The sequence below is a fragment of the Equus caballus genome, chromosome 24, assembly GCF_041296265.1.
Source record: "Equus caballus isolate H_3958 breed thoroughbred chromosome 24, TB-T2T, whole genome shotgun sequence".
Lineage (NCBI taxonomy): Eukaryota > Metazoa > Chordata > Mammalia > Perissodactyla > Equidae > Equus > Equus caballus.
In genome coordinates this window covers 35,025,911-35,047,904 of record NC_091707.1, presented here as the reverse complement: position 1 = coordinate 35,047,904, position 21,994 = coordinate 35,025,911, and the positions used below count along the sequence as shown (strand labels likewise).

The window sequence follows — 21,994 nt, the reverse complement described above, 5'->3', positions numbered from 1 at the left end:
TGGGGCCCCAGAAGCTTCATTGCGACTGCGGGGGCTGCGAGGTTTTCTGTTGGCTGGTTTGGGGCTCCCCTCACCTCTGGTCACGTTCTTCCTAGAGCTACCAGTGGGCCGGGCTCCAGCCCCAGCTTCCAGAAGAAAGGAGACGAGGCTTACACGTATGCAGTGGTTTCCGCCCAGCGCACACAGCGGAGCTGGGGGCACTTTATTCATTTCAGGGGAAAGTGAGAACAGGAATGAGACGAAGTGTAAAAGTGAAAGGGGAGGGCAATACTGATATGAGAAGAACAAAGCCTAGGACCACACGCAGCCCAACACAAAGTTAAGGGAGGGGGCGGCGCCATCACCAGGTCTCCGGGACAAACACACTGGCTGCGTCTCTCATCAGGCTTTAAGAAGGGAAACTCGGACTCCGGAGCACCAAGACGGGGCAAGGGGTCAATCCTGACGGACTGGCAGCTAGCACTGGGCAGTGCTGCCTGGCCTGGAACAGACCTCCTGCCTCCCAACGCACACTCCTCTCCCTGCCCTTCACACCCGGTTCTCAGTGGGAACAGGGACGTGGGGATTTCAACACAGTCGAGCTCTTGCACAAAGAACACAGTCAATATGCAGGCCCAGCTCGCACGGCCCTGCATTCTGAAGCCAGAGGGTGGGCCTGGGGATGCAACACAGCTAAACCAGAAAACATCCCAGCAGAGAACCAGGCGCACAGGGGCACACAGGCCTCTGGGCACACTACTGGCCAGAATCAGACTGTCCCAGAGCCAGGAAGTCAAGTCGAAGCTGGAAGGGGTGGGGCATGAGATGACAGAGAGGGCTGGAAACCAGATAAGGCCAACCTCAGGCTCTTTCTTCTGCTCAGAGCCCTAGGCTTCATCATCTCGCCCTTGGGCCGGGGGCTGCTGCTATCCCCCCTTGGCCACGCCCAGGAAGGATGGGGCGGCTGGCGTGATGGGTGAGGGGACGTGACAATGTGCTGAGGCCATGGGAGGGAGAGGACCGGCAGTCAGGTGGGTGGGAAGGCTCTCTTACCCAGCTTCCCAGTGTTCTGACCCAGCCCTCAGCACAGGAGCCAGGCTTTGGGGAGACCACGTGATCACCCCCATGCGACCCACCCTCAAGCCGCTTCCTCTGACCTCACCTTGGCCCCTCCTCAGCCGGCAGCCCCCACCCCACGAGCAGAGGGGCCTGGCTGAGTGCTAGAAGGCAGTCCTGAGCGGGGTAGGGGGTGGGGGAGCGAGCCCCTGTCCCTCACGGGAAGTGAGATGAGGTGATGGTGACTAAGGCCCCAAAGTCCCTGCCTCTGCGTCCCCGGAAACTCTGCAGCCAGGCAGCCCCAGGGAGCAGAGCCCGTGTAAACACGCCCGCCCGCGTGGGGAGGAGAGGTTGCTACATATGAGAAACAGTTAAAAATAAACTAAAAAGCACCACTGTCTCCTGTGGTGGTCCCCACAGGCCGAGGTCTCCGCTAGGAAGGGGAGTGCTAGGGGCTTATGCGTGTGGGGTCATCAGCTCCCTTGCTGGCAGACACAGTAGGGTACGGGGCTTCATTCGGCTTCCTCCTCCCCAAGACTCCGGGAAGGAGCCTGTGGGTCAGAGGCTTCTGGGCTCCCCCACAGGAGCAGCTTCCCCAGCTCCCTGACCCCAGCTCCCTCGCACACCTCTTCACCTCAAGCACTGTTGTGCACAGGGGCATCTGGGGCCATTCCCCTGCCTACGAACAGCCCACAGGGAGCACCCACTTTCAGACCCAGAAAAGGCCTCGTTTTCAGCCTCATGCCTCCCAAAGTGAGCCATCTCTGCCTCAGGCGAATGTGGAAAGACAGGGACCACCATCTGTGCTCCCCGAAAGCTGGGATGGGATGGGATGGTGAATCAGGGGTCACAATGCCCCTCAGATTGGTCTGGCCGGGGTGTGGCACTGGGGAAGGTCGGGCACCTCCCCAGGGCCCACTGACCCCATTAGGAAGTTGGCGAGGCAAGGGACTGACCAGCTGGCCTTGCTCCTGGGCCTGGCTCTAGGCCAAGAGCTGCTGGTTGGAAGAGCTGCCAGCCCCTGGTGCCTTCCCTGACAGGCACTCACATCAGCACAGGCATCCTGTCCCTCCCTCCCTCCTTCTCTGATTCTCAGGCACCCTCCATCGCCCTGCCAGGCTGAGGCCCGCACTCTCTCTATTCTGCTCCCCTCCCTCTGCTGACACAGCAGCCGCAGGGGGTCTCTGATCTGTCTCTGGTCTGCAGGGAGAGTGAGCAGGATGAACACGGGCAGCTGCCCACTCTGGGAGGGGCCTCGGTGACGTGGAAGCTGCTCCGGCCCAGGCTGCTCCAGGAGGCCTAGAACTTTCACAGCCATCTCTAAGTATCTCTGTGGACTTCTCCCCAGCACAAGCTCGCTCTCCTTCAGAGATTACAAATTGGCATTCTCTTTCATGTTGGGTTTTTAAATTTTCTGAACCGACTGCCAACATTTCAAAATCAGGTATTTCACGTAAAAATTCGGAGTTCTGGCCTCTGAAAAATATCAGACAGTCTGGCAAGGCAGGGCCTGCGCTCTGAGAAAGCTGAGCAGCAGCAGCCACTTTACGGGGTATGCCCTCCTTAGTTGGCCACAGTTCCCACCCAGCCCTGCAGCTCTCCTTTTAATCACCTGGCCCTGTAGGCATTTGAGTTGACAACTCTAGTTCTGATCTTCCCTCTTCCAGGCCCCAGGACCCTGCAGCCTTACAGCCAGCTGCCCCTGCCTCTCAGTAAAAAGAAACCTAACAGTCATCTCATCCAGCTACCCTTCCATAACCTGAATCCCCTCTACAGACCTCTGACAAGGAGCCATCTAGTCTTTGCTTGAATACTTCCAGTAATAGGGAACTCACTAATCCCCAAGGCAGCCTGATTCTAAACTCTCCCCCACATCCTTTTCTCACTTACACCCCCCAGCTCTCTGGCTCTGCCCCTCCTCCATGGCCACACTGCACCCTTGCTCTACACACCTCCTTGTTGCTTGAGCCACCAGAACGTTCCCCCAGCCAACCTTTCTCTACAAATTCTCACTTGCCTACCAGCTATCTCATGCCTGACGTGCAGGCTGTGCAGACTCCAGCTGTTTAGGTTTTCCCCTGACCATCCCGAGGACCCCCAAACCCAGACAGGCCGCCAGATGAGAGCAGGCGGGCCCGGGGCACAAGCATCCTGGTCTGGTCTTCATTTCCCCAGCCAGTGCTGAGGTAAGAGAAAGAGGGGAGCAGCAGTGTCCACCCCGGGGGCTGCCGGGGGCCAGACCCAGGCCTGAGTGTCCCACCCCATCCGCAGCCATGGTTCCTGAACCCCCCAGGTCTGCTCAGTCCCCACAGTCATTCTGAGCCCAGCGCAACTCTGGGCCCTCAGCAAAGCTCAGCCCCTCTGCAGGGAGCCCCCGGCTTCAGCAACAGGCAGAGCTGGGCTGAACAAGGAGACAAGCAGGGGCCCGGGAACTCGTCCCCTGTGGTTCGCTCCTGGGCTCGCCCACAACCCACCCCAGCACGGGGCTGTGCCAATAGGCAGTGTCGGCCCCCATACACCGTCCATGGGGCTCTCCAGGGCCAGGGGCTCCCACTCTTGGGGCAGGTGTGGCCTGTGCCAAGCTCTAGATATGGGCCACAGCGACCTTTCCTAGTGTGATTCCTACCCTGGTTCCCTTTCCCTGGGTCAAGATCCTGCCAGGGCAGGAATAACTGAAAAAACACTTCCGTCCCTCCCCCCGCGCACCACCGTCCCGCCACAGGACCAGTGGGGCTGGGAGGTTTCCCGTAGATAGGATGGAGCCAAATCCCAGAGGGACGCCAGGGGCAGGGGCACCAGCAGAGCCAGTAACCCCTCCTTGCTGAGCCCCATGGCACTTAGATCTCCTAAGCATTAGCCTTCCAGCCACTGGCAGATCCATTCATTTTAAGTTTTTCCCAAATACCTTAAACTTCAGTTGTTGAGTTAAAACCTCCAAATACAACACTAACTGCCTCTCGGCCCAAAGTTAGGGGGCCTGGCCCAGCGGGAGGGGCAGCAGCCTGGGTGGCTGAGCTCGGACACGCTCTTCCTGCTGCCCCTTGCCCCGCCCATCACCTGCCCCCCTCCCCATGAGTGACCGAGGCCGGTTCTGGCAGGTGGATCCTGGCCCGCAGAGGTGTGCGAGGCCGGGGCGCTGCCACCCGCCTCACACTCGGATCTGGTACCCGTTGAGGTCTGGCATGGCTTTGGGCTCGGAAGGCTTCTTGTCACCCGAAGGCCTGCAGGGAGGAGAGAGCAGAGGATGGGGAAGGCGTGAGTCATCCGTCAGGGAGGCAGGGAGGAGAGAGCAAGCGGCGGCTGCCCCTGGTGCCTTCTCCCCACCATTCTCCAAGGTGCCCCAAATGCAGCCATAAAGTCCACGTGGAAGCATGTCTGCTGGAACCCCCAACCTGCCTGTGCTGTCCTGAGTGTAGCCCCTGCACTGTCTTACAGGGTCCTGCCCCTCCCCGGAGGTCAGCGAACCTGGCCACAGTCGGCTGCAACAGCTTAACCTGTAAATCTCTCCAAGGGGAACCTGTTCTCCACAAAAGCCTCCGGATCAGCGTCAATGATGCCGGGTATGGGAGGCATGCCCGGTGCCCCTTAACCATTCCAGAGGGGTACCCCATGAATGACGGCGATATTCAAAGAAAGAGCCAGTTGGACACGCGGGAGACAAATCAGAGGAGGTGGCCTGGCAATTTTAAGGGGCTGCTCTGGCTATCTAGATTTAAGCAAAACCCACAGACTTGTAACGGGAAAAGTTACGTTCAAAGCCATCCACCAGCCGCTACCTGATGTTAAACCTTTCCCAGCGATACTCCTGGGAGAACTCACTCACTGGCAGGGCCCACCCCTCTCCCCTCCCTGCCACAGAAGCTGCCTCAGACTGCTGCATGGCCCTCTTGCTCTGGCCCCAGGGGAACCGGTGGCCCAGGGAGAATCTTCTCTGGGGAAATGGGACTGCATTGCTGCTGGGGCGAGAGGTGTCACCACACCAAACCCCCCATCCCAAATCACCTCCCTCCGATAGGGGAAGAAAGGGAAGGGTGGGACAGAGAAGAGTGGGGGACCCAGGAGATCAGAGGAAAGGAAAAGCCTTTTCTGGGTCCCCGAGGCACGGCCCGTCCCTTACCGCCTTTCGCTGCGGCTGTTCCTGCGGTGGGGGCTGGACTGGCCCCGCTGGGGGGAGGACACGTCCTTCTTCCGGTCCTTGGTTGGGGAGGGAGGGCCGGTCCCTTTGCCAATCTTGGTGGGAAGGAAGAAACAAAGACTCACTCAGGGTGGCCCCAGAGCCCGTCCCACCCTGCCGGAGCCACAAGCCTGGCAGCCGCCCTGAGCAAGACCCAGAAAGCCTCAAGGGAGCAACACTGGATCCTGTCTCTGGGTCTTCCCAAACCTGTCTCCCAGGCCCTAAGCAGCCAGGGCAGTGGCTCCTCAGTGGGGCTGCCCAATCTCCCCAGGCCCCTGAAACAGCGTGGCCGTGGGCAAGGCACCGTGCTCTCATGCGACTGTATGACGCCTTTGAGGAAAGGGCCATTTCCCCATGCCGGGTAGATGTGCCACCTGGGGAAGCAGCCGTGTCTGAGCTTTGGGCTGGGATCCTCCTACCAGCCCCAAGGGTGACACTGGTGATCTCGGGCCAATCAGAAGCTCAGACTGGTGGCTGCGTGTCTGATTAAGTACAAGCGAGAAGAGCAAATGAATCATCCTTATACGGCACTGCCAGCTTGACCTGCATTTTCAAAACACGGGGTACACCACGGGGGTGCTGGAGAGAACAAACAACATGGGGAGTCCTTAGCACCGAATAGATTGGGAATCACAGCACTAAGGACGAGGTAACTATTGGCTCCAACTCTCGACCCAACCAGCTCCCTTGAAGATACACTAAGCCTTGAACAGCAGGACCAGCGTGCTGGGCAGCCAGAGCGACGCAGGGGAGGACCAGCCCCAGAAAGCGACAAGGTCGCCTGCAGCTGGTTTCTGCCTGGGGGGAAAGTGCTGTCACCCCACAAGGTTGTGGCCTGGGAGCTGGCGGGGTTGGGCGGCCCTAGCTCTGACCCCGTGCTGGGGCACCACAGGCACCTGTAACATGCCTGGGTTCCCCATCCGGAGACTGATCTCCAGTCCAATCTCCTCACCGCCTGTGAGGAAGCCTCTGGGCTCCCTGCACCTCAGTTTCCCACCCTGAAAATGGAGCTCCCACCTACTGCCCGCCGGCCTCCAGGGCCGTGGGGAGCAGCAATGGACGTGACAGTACCACGGTCGCGGTTGCAGCACCAGGCTGCTGGGAGCGCAGAGTGAGCAGTGAATGAGTGATGGGGAGGGGCTCAACTCCCAGGAGGGGCCCAGTAGGCCCCCCCCAGTCCAGGGGCCCAGGGAGAGACCAAGATTCTGCCCACTGTTTGGCTCAGGGGCAAACTCCACAGCAGCTCAGCCCTCCTGCTCCAGGTACAACAGCCCCTCCTGACCTGGGCATCGTGGCTGGGAAGGAGGGAGAGGGGACAACCACCCCCATTCTATGCCCATGGTCTGACTTTCCTCCATTTCTGACCTCCTCCTAGCCCTTCACTGGATGTTGAGTGTTGGGGGGGTCAAGAGCCAGGTGGTGGAAGCTACTCACCATACCACCCAGCACTCCCTCAAGGCAGGCCATTCTCTCCCACCAACCAGTCTTCACTCTCAGTCCCCTCCACCCGGGCACTGTCGCACCTCTGCCCTTCTCCACATGCCCAAGACCTGCCGTCCACCCAAACCCAGCTCACCTGCTGCCTCCTTCCGGAGCCTGCCCTGGCTGCCCACGTGAGGGGACCCTCCCGACAGTAAGGACCACTGAGTAAAGCCCGACACGGTGTAAACTTGACACGGGTCACCTCCCTTGCTCCTCACATCACCTCTGCGGGGGGTGGGGGCAGCACACCCTGGAAAACGGGAGCACCAGAAAGCAGCAGCCCCTCCATTTCCACAGCCTGGCCCGGGGCCTGCATGCCCGTGGGTGGCGCGGGGGCCCACACTGACCTTGAGCCGCATGTCGCGGGCGTGCCGCTCCAGCTCCTTGCGAAAGTCCTCGCGGCCCAGCCTCTCTACGTCCAGGACCGAGTGCTTCCACTCGATCTGCTCCACGCTGTGCGGGTCGTGGGACACACACTGGCCCAGCTTGACCTTCTTCAGCACGTGCCAGCAGCGGCCGTAGGCGGCCTCGTAGTCCAGCACGAGCTCGCTGAGCGTGCGGAAGGCCGGCGGCTTGTACATCAGGTCCTCGCGCCGGCTCATGCCCAGGGCGCCGTAGCGGCCCCCGAAGTTCACCCCCAGCACGATGTGGCGGAAGTAGTTCCCTGAGAAGTAGGTCTTGAAGCTGATGGGGAAGCGTTCCAGGGTGGGCATGCTGTTGGTGAGGTAACTGGCCATGCACCCCAGCTAAGGACACGGCCAGGGAGAGGCACGGGAACCAGCAGACAGACAGGAGCAGGACTGGCACACCCCCCAGCCCACCCGGAGCGCGATGCTGTGGGAGGGGCCCTGCGCGAGTCTCACTTATCGCCATATTCCTGTCGTCTAGCGAGGAACTGAATCTCTATGGATCTGGCTCTCAGAGCTTAGAGGCCGCTGCCATAATGTGAAGCAGGGTTCACAAAATAATAAACGGCAGTCCCTCACCCCAAACTGCAGGGCTTTCCAGAGTCCTTGTCGCTGAAGGAAGGATGAGCGAGGCCTGTGGACCCCACACAGGCCTCCTCCTGCCAGTCACACGCCCATCCTCCTCACCCCACATTCTCTCTGACACTCTCTCTCACAGTTTTCTTTCTCCTCTGGCACATGTTTCCTCCCAGATGCAGACAATTCTGCTCTCTCTCACTGCCCACCCCTCCATACACACACACACTGCCCTTCGAATAAAACCAAGGTCATTTGCACGGTCTGGGAGGCCAACACCACCCGGCCCCGCTGCCCACTGCAAGCTCTCACCCCGCCCACCCCGCTTGTTCAGTCTCTCCTTGCACCAAGGCCCCTCTGCACTAGCTCTTCCCTGGGCCCCCGGGGCTGTGCCCCACCTGCACATGGCCGGCTCCTTCTCACGCCTCAGGCTTGGCTGTCCTCACTGGCCTCCCTTTCTCAGGCGAGTGCGCTCTGCTCTTTATTTCCCCCACAGCACACTCACCACAGTGTGTCCTTGTTTTACTTATTTCTTTGTTTGCTTGCTTATTTTCTGTTTCCCCTGCTAGAATGTAAACTTCTGAGGTGCAGGGACCTTGTCTGTCATGCTCTGTGCTGTAGCTCTGGGGCCCAGGACAGGGTTAGCACATCCTAGTTACTCAGTAAAACTCTTCTGGAATGAATGAGTAGAAGGAGATGAACAGATAAAAGCTTGGAGCAGGTCCCACGGACAGATACCATGCCAAGTGTGCGACAGGCACCGTTCCTTCAGTTGTCCTAACAACCTCATGAGACAGGCACTGCCATCATCTCCTTTTGCAGAGGACGACTCCGAGATGCTAAGGATGCTAAGGAACTTGCTCGGGGTCGCACAGGGAGTTGGCACCAGAGGTAGGATTCAGGTCCAGATACTCTGTGCTCTCAGCCACTCCAGCGTGCTCCCTTCAGCACCAAATGCATTCTAACGCTCCTGGGCCCGACTCCCTGCAAGTGGCCGCGGACACAGAGACGAGGAGGCAGAGGCACAGGGGGCAGCCAGGAGAGACATGGGGACAAATTCAGTACAGCGCCCACCATGTGTGCAGCGACCCAGGGAGCTGTGGCAGTGCTGCGGGGACACCGGGGAGGGACCCCTCGCCTAGACAGGGGCTGCCCTTTTCTTCCTGCCCACAAGTCACCAGGTAACTTCTGAAGGGCCTCTGGGACCATGTGATCCTGCCTGGACCAGCTTCTCAGTGTGCTCTGGGAGGAGGGGAGCAGAGCTTCCCTCCAACAATGTGGGCAGGAGCCCCACTTTGGTGTGTGGCCCTGAAGGACGCATTCGCGTGGGCCCGGCCTCATGCTCCTCCCAGCAAAGAACCCGTAGGCAGGGAAATGCTTGTCAGGTCCTTGGAAATGGGCCTGCCCAACTGTCACAGCGGGGTTAGCTCTCAGGACCTCTGGGGGAGGGGGAATAGACCCTCCCCCCACAGCCCCTTTGGATAACTTAAGGCAGGTATGTCTATGGGGGAGGGGAGAGGGGAGTGCCCCTCGGATCACAGTGCTCCTTGGGGAAGCTGCTTGTCACCTTGGACCATTATCTTCTCCTCCTACCTGTCCTAGCTCCTAGGGAGCACAGTCCTTGCTCTGTTAGACGCCCTCCCCCTTGCCCTGCTCTGCTGTACCCAGCCAGGCACCTCCACTAAGGGTGGCAGACAGAATAGTTACAAGCCAGTAGGGCTATGAGAAAGAGGGAGCAGTGAAGGGTGGGCAGGGATGACACAAGATTGGCCTTGAATTGGTAACTGGTGAAGCTGAGCGATGGGCACTTGGGATGCATTACATTGTTCTATGTTTGTACACATTTAAAATTTCCTATAATAAAATAGTTTTAACAACAGGGCAGGGCTCAGGCATGGGCCAATTAGGACGGAACTGGCCATAAACACCTGCCTCCTCCCCCTGCTGTGACTATGGACACTGGGGGGCCCTCTCTAGGGAGCTTGTCTGTCCCACCTAGTACCCTGGTGACCCAGCTATACGCCCCAGTTCTGCCCTTTGGGGGGGGTGACCGAGAAACCCTGCTTGGTTTTTGCTTGTTTGTTTGAAAGGCAGTTGTGTCTCAAAGATCCCATCCACTCTCTCCACAAATCAATGCGTCGGAGAACCGCCAACATCTGGGCCTTCAACCTGCTTCTCCCAGACCGTTTGGTTCCTGGCAATGGCACAACAGCCTTTGTGAGGCAATGTGCCCTGATCAGAGAACAGGGTTGCTGTGTCCACGAGACTCAACAAAGAGCTGCCTGGAAAGGTAGCAACTGAGGCCTGGGGGACGAAGCCCCCTTAAGCTCCTTCGCTTTGGGGCCAAGTTCCTGACTACTGGGAGAGGGGGCTGGGAGGGCCCCGGAGCCCACTCAGCCTTCCTCTTCCAGGAGCAAGCCGGGGCCCCCCTCCCAGACCCGAGAAAGGATACATTCCCAGGATCACGGCTTCCAGGCATTTGATTGGCAGGGCCTCTTTGGTCATTTCCTTGGCCAGGTCCATCAGCCTGGGGGGAAGGGAGGCGGAGCCATGAGGACGGAGCCTCCAGCCCCTTTCTCTGGGGGTGTCAGAAGTTGGGGCAGGGTAGACTGGAAATGCTAGAAGGACAGAGGCCCCCTTGCCTTCCAAGCTGCCTCAGCTCAGGCCCAGCACCTCTTTCCCCTCCCCCTAGGTCCATCGGGAGCCTGGGGGAGGCGGGCAGAGAAGAGGCAGCCAGTGAAGATAAGGAAGGAGGCCCTTTCCCCTCGTCCCTTCCTTCCTCACACTTCCTCCTCCCATCCCAGGCTCCTGCTCCGAAGACCTTGGGGGGAGGGGCGCATGGAAGGGGGTCATGCAGTCACAGGCAGGTCCTATGACACTGGGCTGGGGCCTTCTGTGATGGTGATGCGGCCCAGCGGGAGAGCATACCAAGGATGCTGAGGATCTCAGCATTGACCTCATCCCTTCCAGAGCTCAGTGGACACGCCTGACCCAACCACGGCTTCTCCAAAGAGCTTGTAATTGATTGCAACTGCTCCCCCACCGCTGGCCTGCTGCCCAGGGCCTGGACAAGTGGTAGCCTGGTGACTCCCCAGCCTGCTCCTGAACTTGGAATTCAGGCCACTTTAGGACAGCCTTTCCCTGAGGCCTGGTTCCTCCTTTCTCACCAAATGGTGCCCCCCGGCCTGGGAAGGCAGCCTGGCCACTGGCTTTGCCCAGGCAGGTGCTGGACTCCTCCCTCCCACTGAGGCTGGAGCTGGGCCCCCAGAACACAGCAGCCACAGGACAACAGGAGCAAAGCTTTGGGGTTAGAGAGGCTGGATTCCACCCAGGGGCTTGGCGAGGGGGTAATTAAGTAATTTAGCTAATAAACCATTTAAAAATTTTTCATGAGACAGTGAACATGGAAAGATTGCGTGTGGAACAAGACGTAAAATTCACATTAATTTTTAAAGCACCAGGTGTTAAGCCTGTGGGCGGCTCCGGGCTGAGCCCCCAGACGTAGCTGTAACATTCACTCTTCACTCTCTTTGGCCCTCGGGACTTCTCTGGGGTGAATCCAGCCAGGGGTCTAACTTGGGTGGTGGAATAGGAAGTGAGAGATGCAGTGTGCTCTCCAGTGGGGTCCCTGCTGCTTAGACACTGGGCCTTGTCCTAAATGACGAGAAGAGCCCAGTAAGGCAAGCGGGGTATGGCACAGGCTCCCTGCAATGGGGGGAGCCCAGGCAGGTGCAGGGAGTGGAGGCAAGCGGCAAGGGCTCTCTCCAGGTAGGCCCACCTCTCAGCAAAAAAAAAAAAAAATCCACATGGGTGAAGGGGGTCAAAAGATAAGAATTTCCAGTTATAAAATAAAGAAGTCATGGAATGTAACGTATAGCATGGTAACTATAGTTAGTAATACTGTATTGCATATTTGACACTTGCCAGGAGAATAGATCTTAAAAGTCCTCATCACAAGAAAAAAAAATTGTAACTATGTATGGTGACGGATGTTAACTAGACTTATTGCGATGATCATTTCACAATATATACAAATATCAAACCATTACACTGTATACCTGAAACTAATATAATATTCTATGTCAATTACACTTCAATTAAAAAAAATGATCCAAGGGTCACCTATGGACAATCTACCTAGGACCACCCTCCACCAGCACCAAGGCAAGCTGGGGGGCTGTGGTCACCACTGTAGCTCTGCATGGATGTTGGGGTTTCCTTTTCATCAAGGGAGCCTTGGTTGTCATCTCAGCCAGAGTTCCCTCTTTATGACATTCTTAGGGGCCCATGGTGGTACTTGCCCCCACTGGCTGGCATCCCTGGGGAGAGTCCCTGCCTGCCTCCCAGGCTTCCACCCCAGGCTCCCGAGGGGCTCCACTAGCCGGGGGGCACTGTCAGCCTCGGTGCAAAGGGACAGGGTGCCCCACGCACTTACCCTGTCAGAGGTCTGCTCTTCTTAATTTCAAAGAACTGTGTCCCTGTGTGATTGTACCTGCAGGTGTGGGTTAAGGGCCTCCCGGCTTGGTCTGGAAGATGCACGTCCCTCTGCCCCGACCCATCCTCCAGATTCTAGGGCCCAGCACTCCCAGGGGTGCAGGCTGGGTGAAGACCCCACCAAGTGCTTCCCGCAAGGCACCCTGGAGGATGCTCAAGTCCTGATGGTCTGGAGGGGAGAGGCGGTCACAGCATGTGAGCTTCTCCTCACCCCACATGGCCCCTCTGTCCTTCTCTTTCATCCTTTTTATCTTCCACTCTTGCCCTCTCCTGGCCTCCTCTCCTAGGTAGGGAGCTGTGGAGCAGGCAGCCAGGCCAGCCAGGGCCGGGAAAGAGGCTGACCTGTGGACAGCTCTCTTTCAACCAGCTGAGAAGCAACATGGACTGAGAGGAGAAGGCTGGGGTGGGGGACTAGCTCAGCTAAACTGCTGGCTGCTGCTCCTGGGCCAACCGCCTCCCCTCTTCGGGACACGATTTCCCTACTGGCAAAGGGAAGGGCTGGACCTGATTTTCAGTTAACAGCCTGGCTTTTCTCCCGCTCAGGACGCATGCCTGGTCCTTCTACTTCTGCCTCATCTGCAGCTAGAAGGGCTGGGGGAGGGAACCCAGGACACAGAGCTCCATGCAGGGCACAGGGGGTAGAGGGGCTCAGAGCAGGGACACGGGGGAGACCGAGGCTCAGGGGAGTCCAGCTATTTCCACACTGGGCCACTGGCTCCTGCCAGGGAAGAAAACCGCAAGGAACTGGGAGACCATTCCAAGACGTGGAAATTACCTCCTGGAGCATAAAATCCTTTTTCTCCTCCATCCACCCCACCCCACCTTTAAAACTAGTTTTTAAACAGCCCCGAAGGAGCTTTCCCTCTCTCCCTCTGCTGGGGCTGGATGGACGGCAGAGGACGTGTGGGCTGGCAGGTCCAGACTTGGCCATCCACCAGAGGGTGGCTCAGGAGACATTCACCCCATCCCACAGAGGAGGAGGAGGCAGGCGCAGAGAGTGGGTCTGGCACTCATCAGATAAAGTCCCTCTGACACCCAGGGCAGGCACGGGCTGCATGTGCACAACTCCAGGGCGTGGAGATGATGTGTGGACGGCGCTGCTGTGGTGTGGATGGAGGCTGTGCTGCTGACACCTCCCCAGCCCTGTCTGAGAACAAGCCTGCTCGGCCTTTGGACCCGCACGCCAGCCCCACGCCAGCGGCCTTGACCTTGGACCAGGAGGATACTGCAGCTCCCTGATGTAGCGCTGCACGGCTTCCAGGCGCTCAGGGACGGGTGTGGAGGGCTGGAACGTAGGCACAGTCGGTATGGGGATCTGGGGAGGGACAGAGAGCTCTGGTCACAGAGGGAGGACACTGACACGAGCCCCCAGAGAGCCACGCCCCAGAGAGGGCCTCCCTGCTCCCTCGTACCCTAAGCCTCTCTCCTCCGCAGCCCCTTCCAGAGGCTCCTTCAGGCCCCGACCAAGGCCACTCCTCTCCCTCCTGGCATTTGATAGCTGTTCCTAATTTGCAGCTTATGTTGATGGTCCAATTTTATGCTGCTTTAATAATTTTAGAAAAACACAGGTTGACTCACCAACTGTTTGGAATTTTAAATATTCATTAACTTCAAAGCTTAACAAGAATGTTAACGTGGGGGTTAAGTTCATTTGGGTGTAAGGTTCACTCTGGTTCAAATGCTGGGTCAAAACCGGTTGACCCAGTGTCCTCTCCTCTCAGGGCCCTGCCCTGGGCTGGGGGAGCCCTTCCTCGAGGGGTGGCCACACCTGTGGCAAGAGGTGTCACCCACCCCGTATCCTGGAATACTGACGAGGCCTTCTAGGCTCCACTGTGAACTGTCGAGGAATAAGCCAGTGCGAGCAGGCTAGAGGGACAAGCTTTGGGACAGGTCTTGCTGTGGATCTACTTGCCACAGCCAAGCTGCTCTGAGGGGTTTCACGGAGGCACAGGAGCCCGGGTCCCCTTCAATACCTCCCTTTCCTGCCACTCCACGCCTGTAAGCTGTCCTCACAGCGCCTGGCCCAGGAAGAGGGACAGGGTGTCAGGCAGGCACCTCCTGGTGGCTGGGAACTGACAAGCCATGGGCTGCCAGGTTGCTGGGGTCAGGTCAGAAGCCACAGACCCCGAGGCTGTGCCCTCAGCCATTAGGCAGTCTCCAGGAAAGGGACCACGCACAGGTGCTGAGCCCAGGCCGCAGGGCCCCGTCTCTGACCAGGGGAGACCAAATCCTGGCAGACTGGCTGCAATAAGTCAGTGAGGCTGAGGCCGCCAAGCGAAGCATCAACTAGGGTCCTCTGGGATTACAGAACATACTTCTTTGGGCAGAAGAACCAGATTCCTAGAGATAAGGCCCACCCCTCTGAGCTCCCTTTTGGCCATCGGCACTGCCAGCTGTGGGTGGCCTCAGGCTCTTCACATGCAGAGGTCTCACCCTCTGCCCCCCAGACCTCTGCCCAGCCCCCCAGCCCACACGGAGCCCACCCAGCAGGCTGGAGCTGCCGAGTCTCAGTCTGCATGGGCAGGGGTGTGTGTGACGGGACTGGGAACAGCAGGAGCCCCTGTGAACTCGGGGTAGGGCTGGGGTGGGGGAGGCTCGCCCTGTAGTGATGCCGAGCCCACAGGGCACAGCCTTTTCAATAACATGGATACAGGGGGTGGGGCTCTGACATGGGGGGAGGTGACACACCCATGATCACACACACTCGTGTCTGGGGTGCTGCTGAGGGCAGGGGCACAGGACAGCCTCTAACAGATGCGTACTCTTCCAAAGGGTGGAAAGGCAGGACGGAAGGCCTGGTCTGGGAGCGAGAGCGCTGCGTGGACTTCCTCTCCCTCCCTCCTTGGTCCCTTCCTTCCTGCCTGGGCAGTCCCCAGCAGCTGACACCTCTGTCTGGAGGAAGCTATTTCCTCTTTCACATCACATCACTGTCCCAACTGGTGCCACCACTCATAGCCACCGGGGGGATAAAACCCCCGGGATGGGGGGTTCTCCCTCTTCCTGCCTGACCAGCCTGTGCCAGATGGGCTCCAGAACTCTCTGAGGGCCTGGCCTCGCCTCCCTGGGTCAAGGATATGGGGGTGGGGGGTGGGGAGCAGAGTTAGAGGAATTACTTCCAAATTTACTAAACAGCATGGACCCGACCTCCTCAGGTGGAAGGTCCCTGAGAGGCAGGCGGGTCATCACTTCTGAGGAGAGGGCACCCAGGGACTCCCAGGAGCTTGGGACAGACACTAAGTACACCCTCCCTTGAGACACCGCAAACAAGGAGTCGTCTGAGAGTCCTCCGCTGAAGCTCACCAGAGCCAGGTCTGGGCCAGGCCCGGGAAGTACCCACGAGGGCACTGGCACCTGCCATCCAGACAGAGGAGCAAGGAACTAGCTGCTCTGGGAGAAGGAAATGGCTCCAAAAGGTCAGAAAAGACCAGGGATTCACAAGCAGGGCCTTAAAGGCCGCCACCACCGAGGCTTCGCTGGAAGGAGCAGTCTGGCAGCTCCGTGACTCGTGGCAACTCCTGTAACCCCGGCAGACAGCGCCAATATCTTTCTTCTGAATGTTCGCACAAGCACACACACATTCGCTCAAAACAAATAAGACTCTGTATGTCCAACTGACCAGGCTCACTTTAGGACTGGGAGCCTGGATCTGTCCCCCCGCCCCCAAACCAGGAGCCAAGAAATACTTCCTCACGGCTGAGGAGTGGGATTATGTGGGGTGCCACGCGGGTGAGGGATGCCGGCTACCCAGATCTCTTCAGGGACAACCCTCCTCCATACCAAGGCCAAGGGTTATCCTTGCTCCAGGAACCCCCTAAAGTCCTGACATCCTCCCTGGTGGAGCCTGTTCAGTCTAGCTCAAAAAGGAGGCTTGGGGGAGGTGGGACAGCTGAACATGCGGGCAAGAAGCAAGACAGCCTAGAGGCTGACACAGCTGGCACTGGAACCTGACCATAGCCATCTAAATCCCCAACCTGCCATGTGCTGTCTGGCATCAACATCCTTAACATCTCCATGCCTCGGACACCTCACCTGTAAAAGGGGTACCATACCAGAACCAACCTCAGAGCAGAGGCGACGCGCTGCCACGTCGAGGGCCTGGCACACAGCAAAGGCTCAACTCCTGCTCACTGTCACCGTTATTCCAGTGTGTGCCAGAGATCGGTCAGCACATGCTGACCCCAGTGATGTGGCCTTTTTGGAGGAAATGTCCAAATTCGCATTCTGCAGGAGCTCAGTGGCCAGCGCCACAGTCAGAAGACCTTTGGCAGCCAGGCCTGGGAGGAGTGGCCACGGAGCTTTTAAAGGTCGCGGCAGCTTGAGACACCAAGGAGAGATTCTTACGAAGGAGCACACACCGTTCCTGGATCTGGGATCCTTTTGGAAACTGCTGCCCTTTAGTATCTGGTCATCATCCACTCAAAGACGCTGCCCGGAAGTGCCCAGGGGGTGGTCTGCTGCACCCTCACTCCTTGCTGGCTTGGTATTACACGCTCACCTGTTTCACGTGCTTTACTTCACCAACTCCTCCCAACAACCCTGGGAAGTGAGTATTGCTACCACCCCCATTTTACAGCTGAGGAAACTGAGGCACAAGGAGGTTGCACGCCTCCCTCACAGAAGCAGTTGTGGGAGAACCAGGACGTGAACATGGTGGATTGGACTTCTGAGCTCTCTCTTTTTATCACAGTACATGGCAGGGGTCCCAGACTGAAGCACCTGCAGGGCCGGGCAGGTCAATAAACAGGGAGGGCAGGCTGAGAGGCAGTGGGGGGACTACGGCCAACTGGGGGAGGGGTAACCAGTTCCCAGCGCCAGCTGCCATGTGGGATCGCAGAATCTCTGTTCCCACCTCGCTCATTTTCTGAAAAGTTGCCAAAAGTCTAGATCTTTATGTAAAATCTCCTAATTTTAAATTGTGGCTCAAGTTGTCTTTTAAAGCATTATGCCATCCCCAAACATCTCTTGGGCCCACCACGGTGTGACCTCTGTTGAGAATGCCTCTGCACCAGCTCCAAGGGCACAGGCCCTCAGGGAGGGGCCAGCCCAGGGGTCCATCCACTCTGCTGCTGGCATTCTGGCATCCAACCACTGATGTATGCCCGACTCCTCTGCTCCTCCTAGACTCTAGGGCTCCTTTCTACTCTGGGCCAAGGTCAAGGAGGAACCCCACACAGACTTGGGTGGGTTTTCCCTCTGCAACACTTTTCCCCGTGGTTTGAGGAGGGGAAATTCCAAATTTTCCCAAGCCTCTCACAAGCTTCCTTTCACACTACCACACTCCTGTCAATCCTGACACCCCCCGCCCCACCCCGACAACAGCTTCGTTCCTTCACTGATGTCTTTCCTATACAAGAAGGTTGAAGATGACATTACAGACCAGTCACTAATGAGCTCACTGATCTTTTCAGTCTGCAGGAGTGGTGACAGTTCTGCTGGGAAGCATTCACACTCTTCCATAGCCTGATATAGACATAAGCGAGCTGGCTGGAGAGCCATCTGCTAAACACCAACTTGCTCATGTGGGAGAAGCGTGTGGCTCTGGCCTTAGACATGCTCTGAGTGCAATCTAGCCTCCTTTCCCAATGAAGGACATGAAGACAAGTATTGAACATCCAATAACCAGTATTGGTTTGAAGCTTTAGTTTGTCAAATGCTTGAACACATAGTCTCTCGTTTACCCTTCACCACAGTCAAGCCCATTTCACAGAGGAGAAACTGTGGCTCAAAAACGTTGAAGGGAACCGCCAAGGTCACATAGATAGGAGGTGATCCGAACCAACGGTCATAGTCTTTGACACAATACTTTCTCTTCCAGGAATTTATCCCAAGGAAAGAATCAGAGATGGACTCCCAAATTTATGTTTTAGAATGTTGACCACAGTGTTCATTTTAAGAATAAATTATTGGAAACAATGTCCAACCATAACGGAATAAATAAATTAGCTAAATAAATTCTAAGTACAGAGGGCAATTACGTAGCCATTCAAAATCAGTCCACACTTTATTTCCCCTGGAAACATTAGGCTGTCGCTCAACCTTCAACCTTTGAATTCTCTCTTCCCAGAAGGCAATTTCTGATGGCTCTACCAATAACTTGGTAAAAACGAAACAAGCCACTTGTCTAATCCACATTAATTGCCACTCTCCCTGGCCACCTCCGTGCTCTCCTGAGCAGCTACGACTAAGCACTGGACTCTGACCTCTGTCCAAAGGGCTTTTCTTTGGGGATTTCAGGCCACGGCATCTGAGAGTGATTCGTCAGTCTCAACCATAATGTTAAAAAGTCGGGCATGTATTTCCACATAGCGCTGTACAGCACAGGATGTCTCAAGCGGCCTTTCATTCCGCAAATACATGTAAGTGCCTGATCTGTGCCAGGCACACAGGAGGCCTCGGAAAGACAAAGATGAATGAGACACAGCCTTGGCCTTCCGGGGTGTCACAGCTGCAGGAGAGCCGTCATGGAGGAGATCCAGGCATACACAGCAAAGTAATTCAACTGTACCCCTCTCCACAGGCTCTCTTCTAACTGCCCTGATCTAGTGTCCAGGAGAGCAGAGGACCTGGAACCTGAAGACCTGGGGCTGAGTCTCAGCTCTGTCACTCACTGGCTGGGGGGCCCGGAGTTCCGACTTGAGTTTTCCTCTTACCCATCTCTAACGTGGGGTCCCAGGCAGCACCTACTTCACAAGGCTATTGCAGAATTCAGCGAGGTAACACATGAGCATACTTTCTCCACATCAGAAGCCCTGGATCCTCCTTAGTCATGCATTACCTCTCTGCCCACAGGCCTCTGGTTTAGCAAATAAGATATCAAGCCACACTCATGTGCTGTACATGTTAATCTGCTGCTCTGCCCATAAACGTGGGCATTTTAAAAGAGATGGAGGGGAGCCTCCTGGAAACAGGGCATGAGGACCTCACAGAACAACCTCAATGGCAGCTGAGAGAAAGTTCTTCTGGACAGGTACAATCTGTCTGTAATTTTAAACCCTACCGTGCCACTGGTCCCCTACCTCCCCAAGGAAAATATGGCTTTACTCTCCCAGTCCCAAGGGCAGGAAAACCCTAGATATCCCCACCCCTCACCCCCCAAACCCCTCACCTTGGGCAGGTCTGTGGCCCCACGGATCCGCTGGGCCACCTTCTCTCCATCGGGGTGGATCTTGGCCACGTGCTTCCACATCCTTTCCCAGGTGGCCTCATCCACGGGCAGCCCACCCCGGTTGACAAAGAAGGGGATGCCTCCATCTCGCAGGTCCTCTTCTCCTTCCTCCTCTGGCTCATCGTCTCTCTGGGCTGAGGCCCCCTCGCTGGTGTCCAAGCGCCTGACCCCAGAGGGGGCCGCAGGGGCAGTGGGGGCAGCACTGCTGCTGCCGCCACCCCCGACCACCTTCTTCCCCCCTGGCATCCCCAAATTCTTGACGGGGGCAGGAGAATGTATCAGGAGGCAGGAAAAAGTAGGTGGCTCACAGGAGGCCTCCCACACACCAGCTGCAGAGACAACACATGGCCAAAAGAGTGCACGGCGCCTTTAAGAAACCAGGGCGTGGCTCCAGTACAATAAACTACTACTAGATAAGAAAAAAAATCAGTGCCTCAACGAGGTTGGGGGGGGGGGTGTGTGTGGGGGGGGTTGGTTGTCCGGAGTCAGCCTTAGAAGCCTCGTTCTGTTTGAAAAACGGGATAAAGAGAACACCCCCGAACTTGGCAGCCTTCACAAAGCATCCCCATTTGACAGCGAGAACAATAACGGGCAGCAGTCTGCACTGGCAGAGAGGAGAAAAGTCAGGGAAACTGAGGCCAGACAGCTCAGACCTGCGGCCACAGAAAGGGTCAAGGCACGGATGCCCCAGGTTCCAGTTTTGGAGAGAACAAATTCCTCTACAAAATATCGCACGTTCACACCTGCGCGTGCTCTGGGGGGCACCGAAGTGACTCCAGGCCCCCTCAGCTCCGAGCCGGGACCCCAGGACGGGAGGGCGGCGAGGGGGTGCGAATTCTCCGAGGTGATGAGTCCGGGAGCCAAGACCCGCCGCTAGCGGGGCGCGGGGAGGGGGCGCGCGCCGACGCGCACATTCCACGCCCGCGGTCAGCTCCCCGCACAAAGTGGGCTTTGTCTCAGCCCCCCGGCCCCTCGCCCCCGGGAAGCAGCCGCGGAGCTCCCAGAAGGGGGAAGGGCTCGGCGGGGAGCGCCCAGGCCCCTCGGGTCCCCAGCCGGGCGCGTCTCAGCGGGCGGACGGCGGGCACCCGGCGCCGCGCTGCGCCACCCGAGCCATCGCGGGGCGCGGGTCCCGCTGCGGGGCCCGGGGCTCAGCGGGGCCGACTCGGGCGGCGCGCGGGGGCCAGGCTGAGCTCACCGAGCGGCGGGCTCCGACCGCGGGGTCGCCGCCCCCAACTGGCTGCAGCATGGGCGGTGGCGCGGCCAGGGCGAGCGAAGGATGCTCCGCGGCTGCTCGGGGGTGGGAACCGCTGCCCCGGCTAAGGGGTGGAGGAGAGATCCGCGGGCGGGGGAGGGCAAGCCCAGAGGCTCGCGCAGCCACGGCCCGCCGGGGAAGCTGGAGGCGAGTGACAAAGCCTCGGCGAGCGCCAGCGGCGCTAGTCCCCGGAGAGCAGCCCGCGGAGCGCGGGGTCCACGCGCAGGTCAAGGCTCCGCAGCTCGGGGAGGCTCGGGCCGCCGCGGCCACTCCTGCCCTAGGGCCCAGCTGCCGCCGGCCGCGTCCCCAGCTCGCCTGCCGCCCACCCGGCTCGACTCCGGCCCGCGCCGCGCATGCGCTCCGTCCCCCCCTTAAAGGGCCAGCGCCTTCCCGCCCGGTCGTCCGCCTCCCGAGGCCATCCCTCCGCCCCAAGTTATCTCTAGGATGCGAGTGGGCTTTCGCTCCCCGCTTACCCCTCTCTCAGCGCGCCCCGCAGCCGGTGCGGAGCTGCGGAGGAAGTTTACGACGTGCCACCCAGAGCGCAAACTCCACGGAGATTCCGGTCTCGGAAGGCCCGCGGTCGGGAATTTCCTAAGGGGAGTACCTAGCAGGGGTCCTGGTGTAGAAGTGAGAGCACTGACCTGGAAGACCGGGATTCTAGACCGGATTCAGCGTCTGTTTTCCTGTGGGACATCTAACAGATCACTTCCCTTTGTGAGCCTCAGTTTCCCCCATCCATCAGCCTAGGTTGTCTCACTGGGTAAGCGCAGAGTCCTCCTGGCACAGGAACTCCTTAAAGGAGGTTATCTGGGGGGGGGGGGGGGGGGGTTAGGGTCACTACCGCTAGAAGTGAAAGGGTTAAAAGTCACCCTATTCCACCTGCACCACTCGGAGCGGGGTGCGCAGGCTTCGCACCTAGTTGGCCTCCGGACCCGGCTCTGGGAGACCCCGTCCCGCGCCCCCTGCAGGGAGGATGCTGTGTCCCAAGGTCTTGGGACCACAACTCAGGGGAGTGGGAGGCGATGGTTGGAAGGGTTAGCCCATCCAAAAGAAGGTGACAGTACGAGCCATTGTTGTGCGCGGGCACAGGACTGCGGGGACCCAGCGCACCCTCCTCTCCCTCCACAGAGCAGAAACGCGGGAAAGCTGCGAACAGGGGGAGCAGAAGCGAAGAACCACTAAAACGAGACACAGCCTGTGTGCTTTAAGACTCCTCCCACTCTGCCACCGGGAGTTAGTGGGAATAACAGCCTGGTGGAGTAGATGCAGATTCCTGGGCCCTGGCCGGCAGACTCAGATTCCTTAGATCTGTGATTGCTGCGTTTCTCAACTTCCCTTTGTCTGACAAGCTGAAGTTTCCACACCTGGGCTGGGTCAGAGAAGCCTTGGAGAATCCCCAGGTCCTCAGT

At 58.3% G+C, this 21,994-nt stretch overlaps 1 protein-coding gene across 5 annotated transcripts; it reads right to left on the bottom strand.

The window, feature by feature from the left end:
• Positions 1 to 158: 158 nt before the first annotated feature.
• On the bottom strand, positions 159 to 21,775 carry VASH1 (vasohibin 1). Of its 5 annotated transcripts, none has more exons than XM_070250228.1 (8): positions 21,227 to 21,775; positions 19,274 to 19,662; positions 13,395 to 13,483; positions 12,110 to 12,166; positions 10,127 to 10,201; positions 7,039 to 7,420; positions 5,153 to 5,265; positions 159 to 4,256 (listed from the first exon to the last, which is right to left on the bottom strand). In XM_070250228.1, the coding sequence occupies exons 2-8, from the start codon at positions 19,577 to 19,579 to the stop codon at positions 4,184 to 4,186; spliced, it is 1,095 nt and encodes a 364-aa protein (XP_070106329.1). In that variant the 5' UTR covers positions 19,580 to 19,662; positions 21,227 to 21,775; the 3' UTR covers positions 159 to 4,183. The 5 variants fall into 5 exon arrangements, with proteins under 5 accessions (XP_070106329.1, XP_023483928.1, XP_023483927.1 ...); XM_023628160.2 differs by lacking the exon at positions 21,227 to 21,775 and adding an exon at positions 21,059 to 21,223; XM_023628159.2 differs by lacking the exon at positions 21,227 to 21,775 and adding an exon at positions 20,529 to 20,931.
• Positions 21,776 to 21,994: the final 219 nt, after the last annotated feature.

Bases quoted from the DNA above. Each gene is read 5' to 3' on its own strand.
- VASH1 (XM_070250228.1), bottom strand. From the start codon at position 19,579: ATGCCAGGGGGGAAGAAGGTGGTCGGGGGTGGCGGCAGCAGCAGTGCT. The intron at 12,167-13,394 runs GTATCCTCCTGG...CCACACCTGCAG, and splicing joins CGCTACATCAGGGAGCTGCA to GTACAATCACACAGGGACAC. The intron at 5,266-7,038 runs GTCAGTGTGGGC...CTTCCCACCAAG, and splicing joins CCCGCGACATGCGGCTCAAG to ATTGGCAAAGGGACCGGCCC.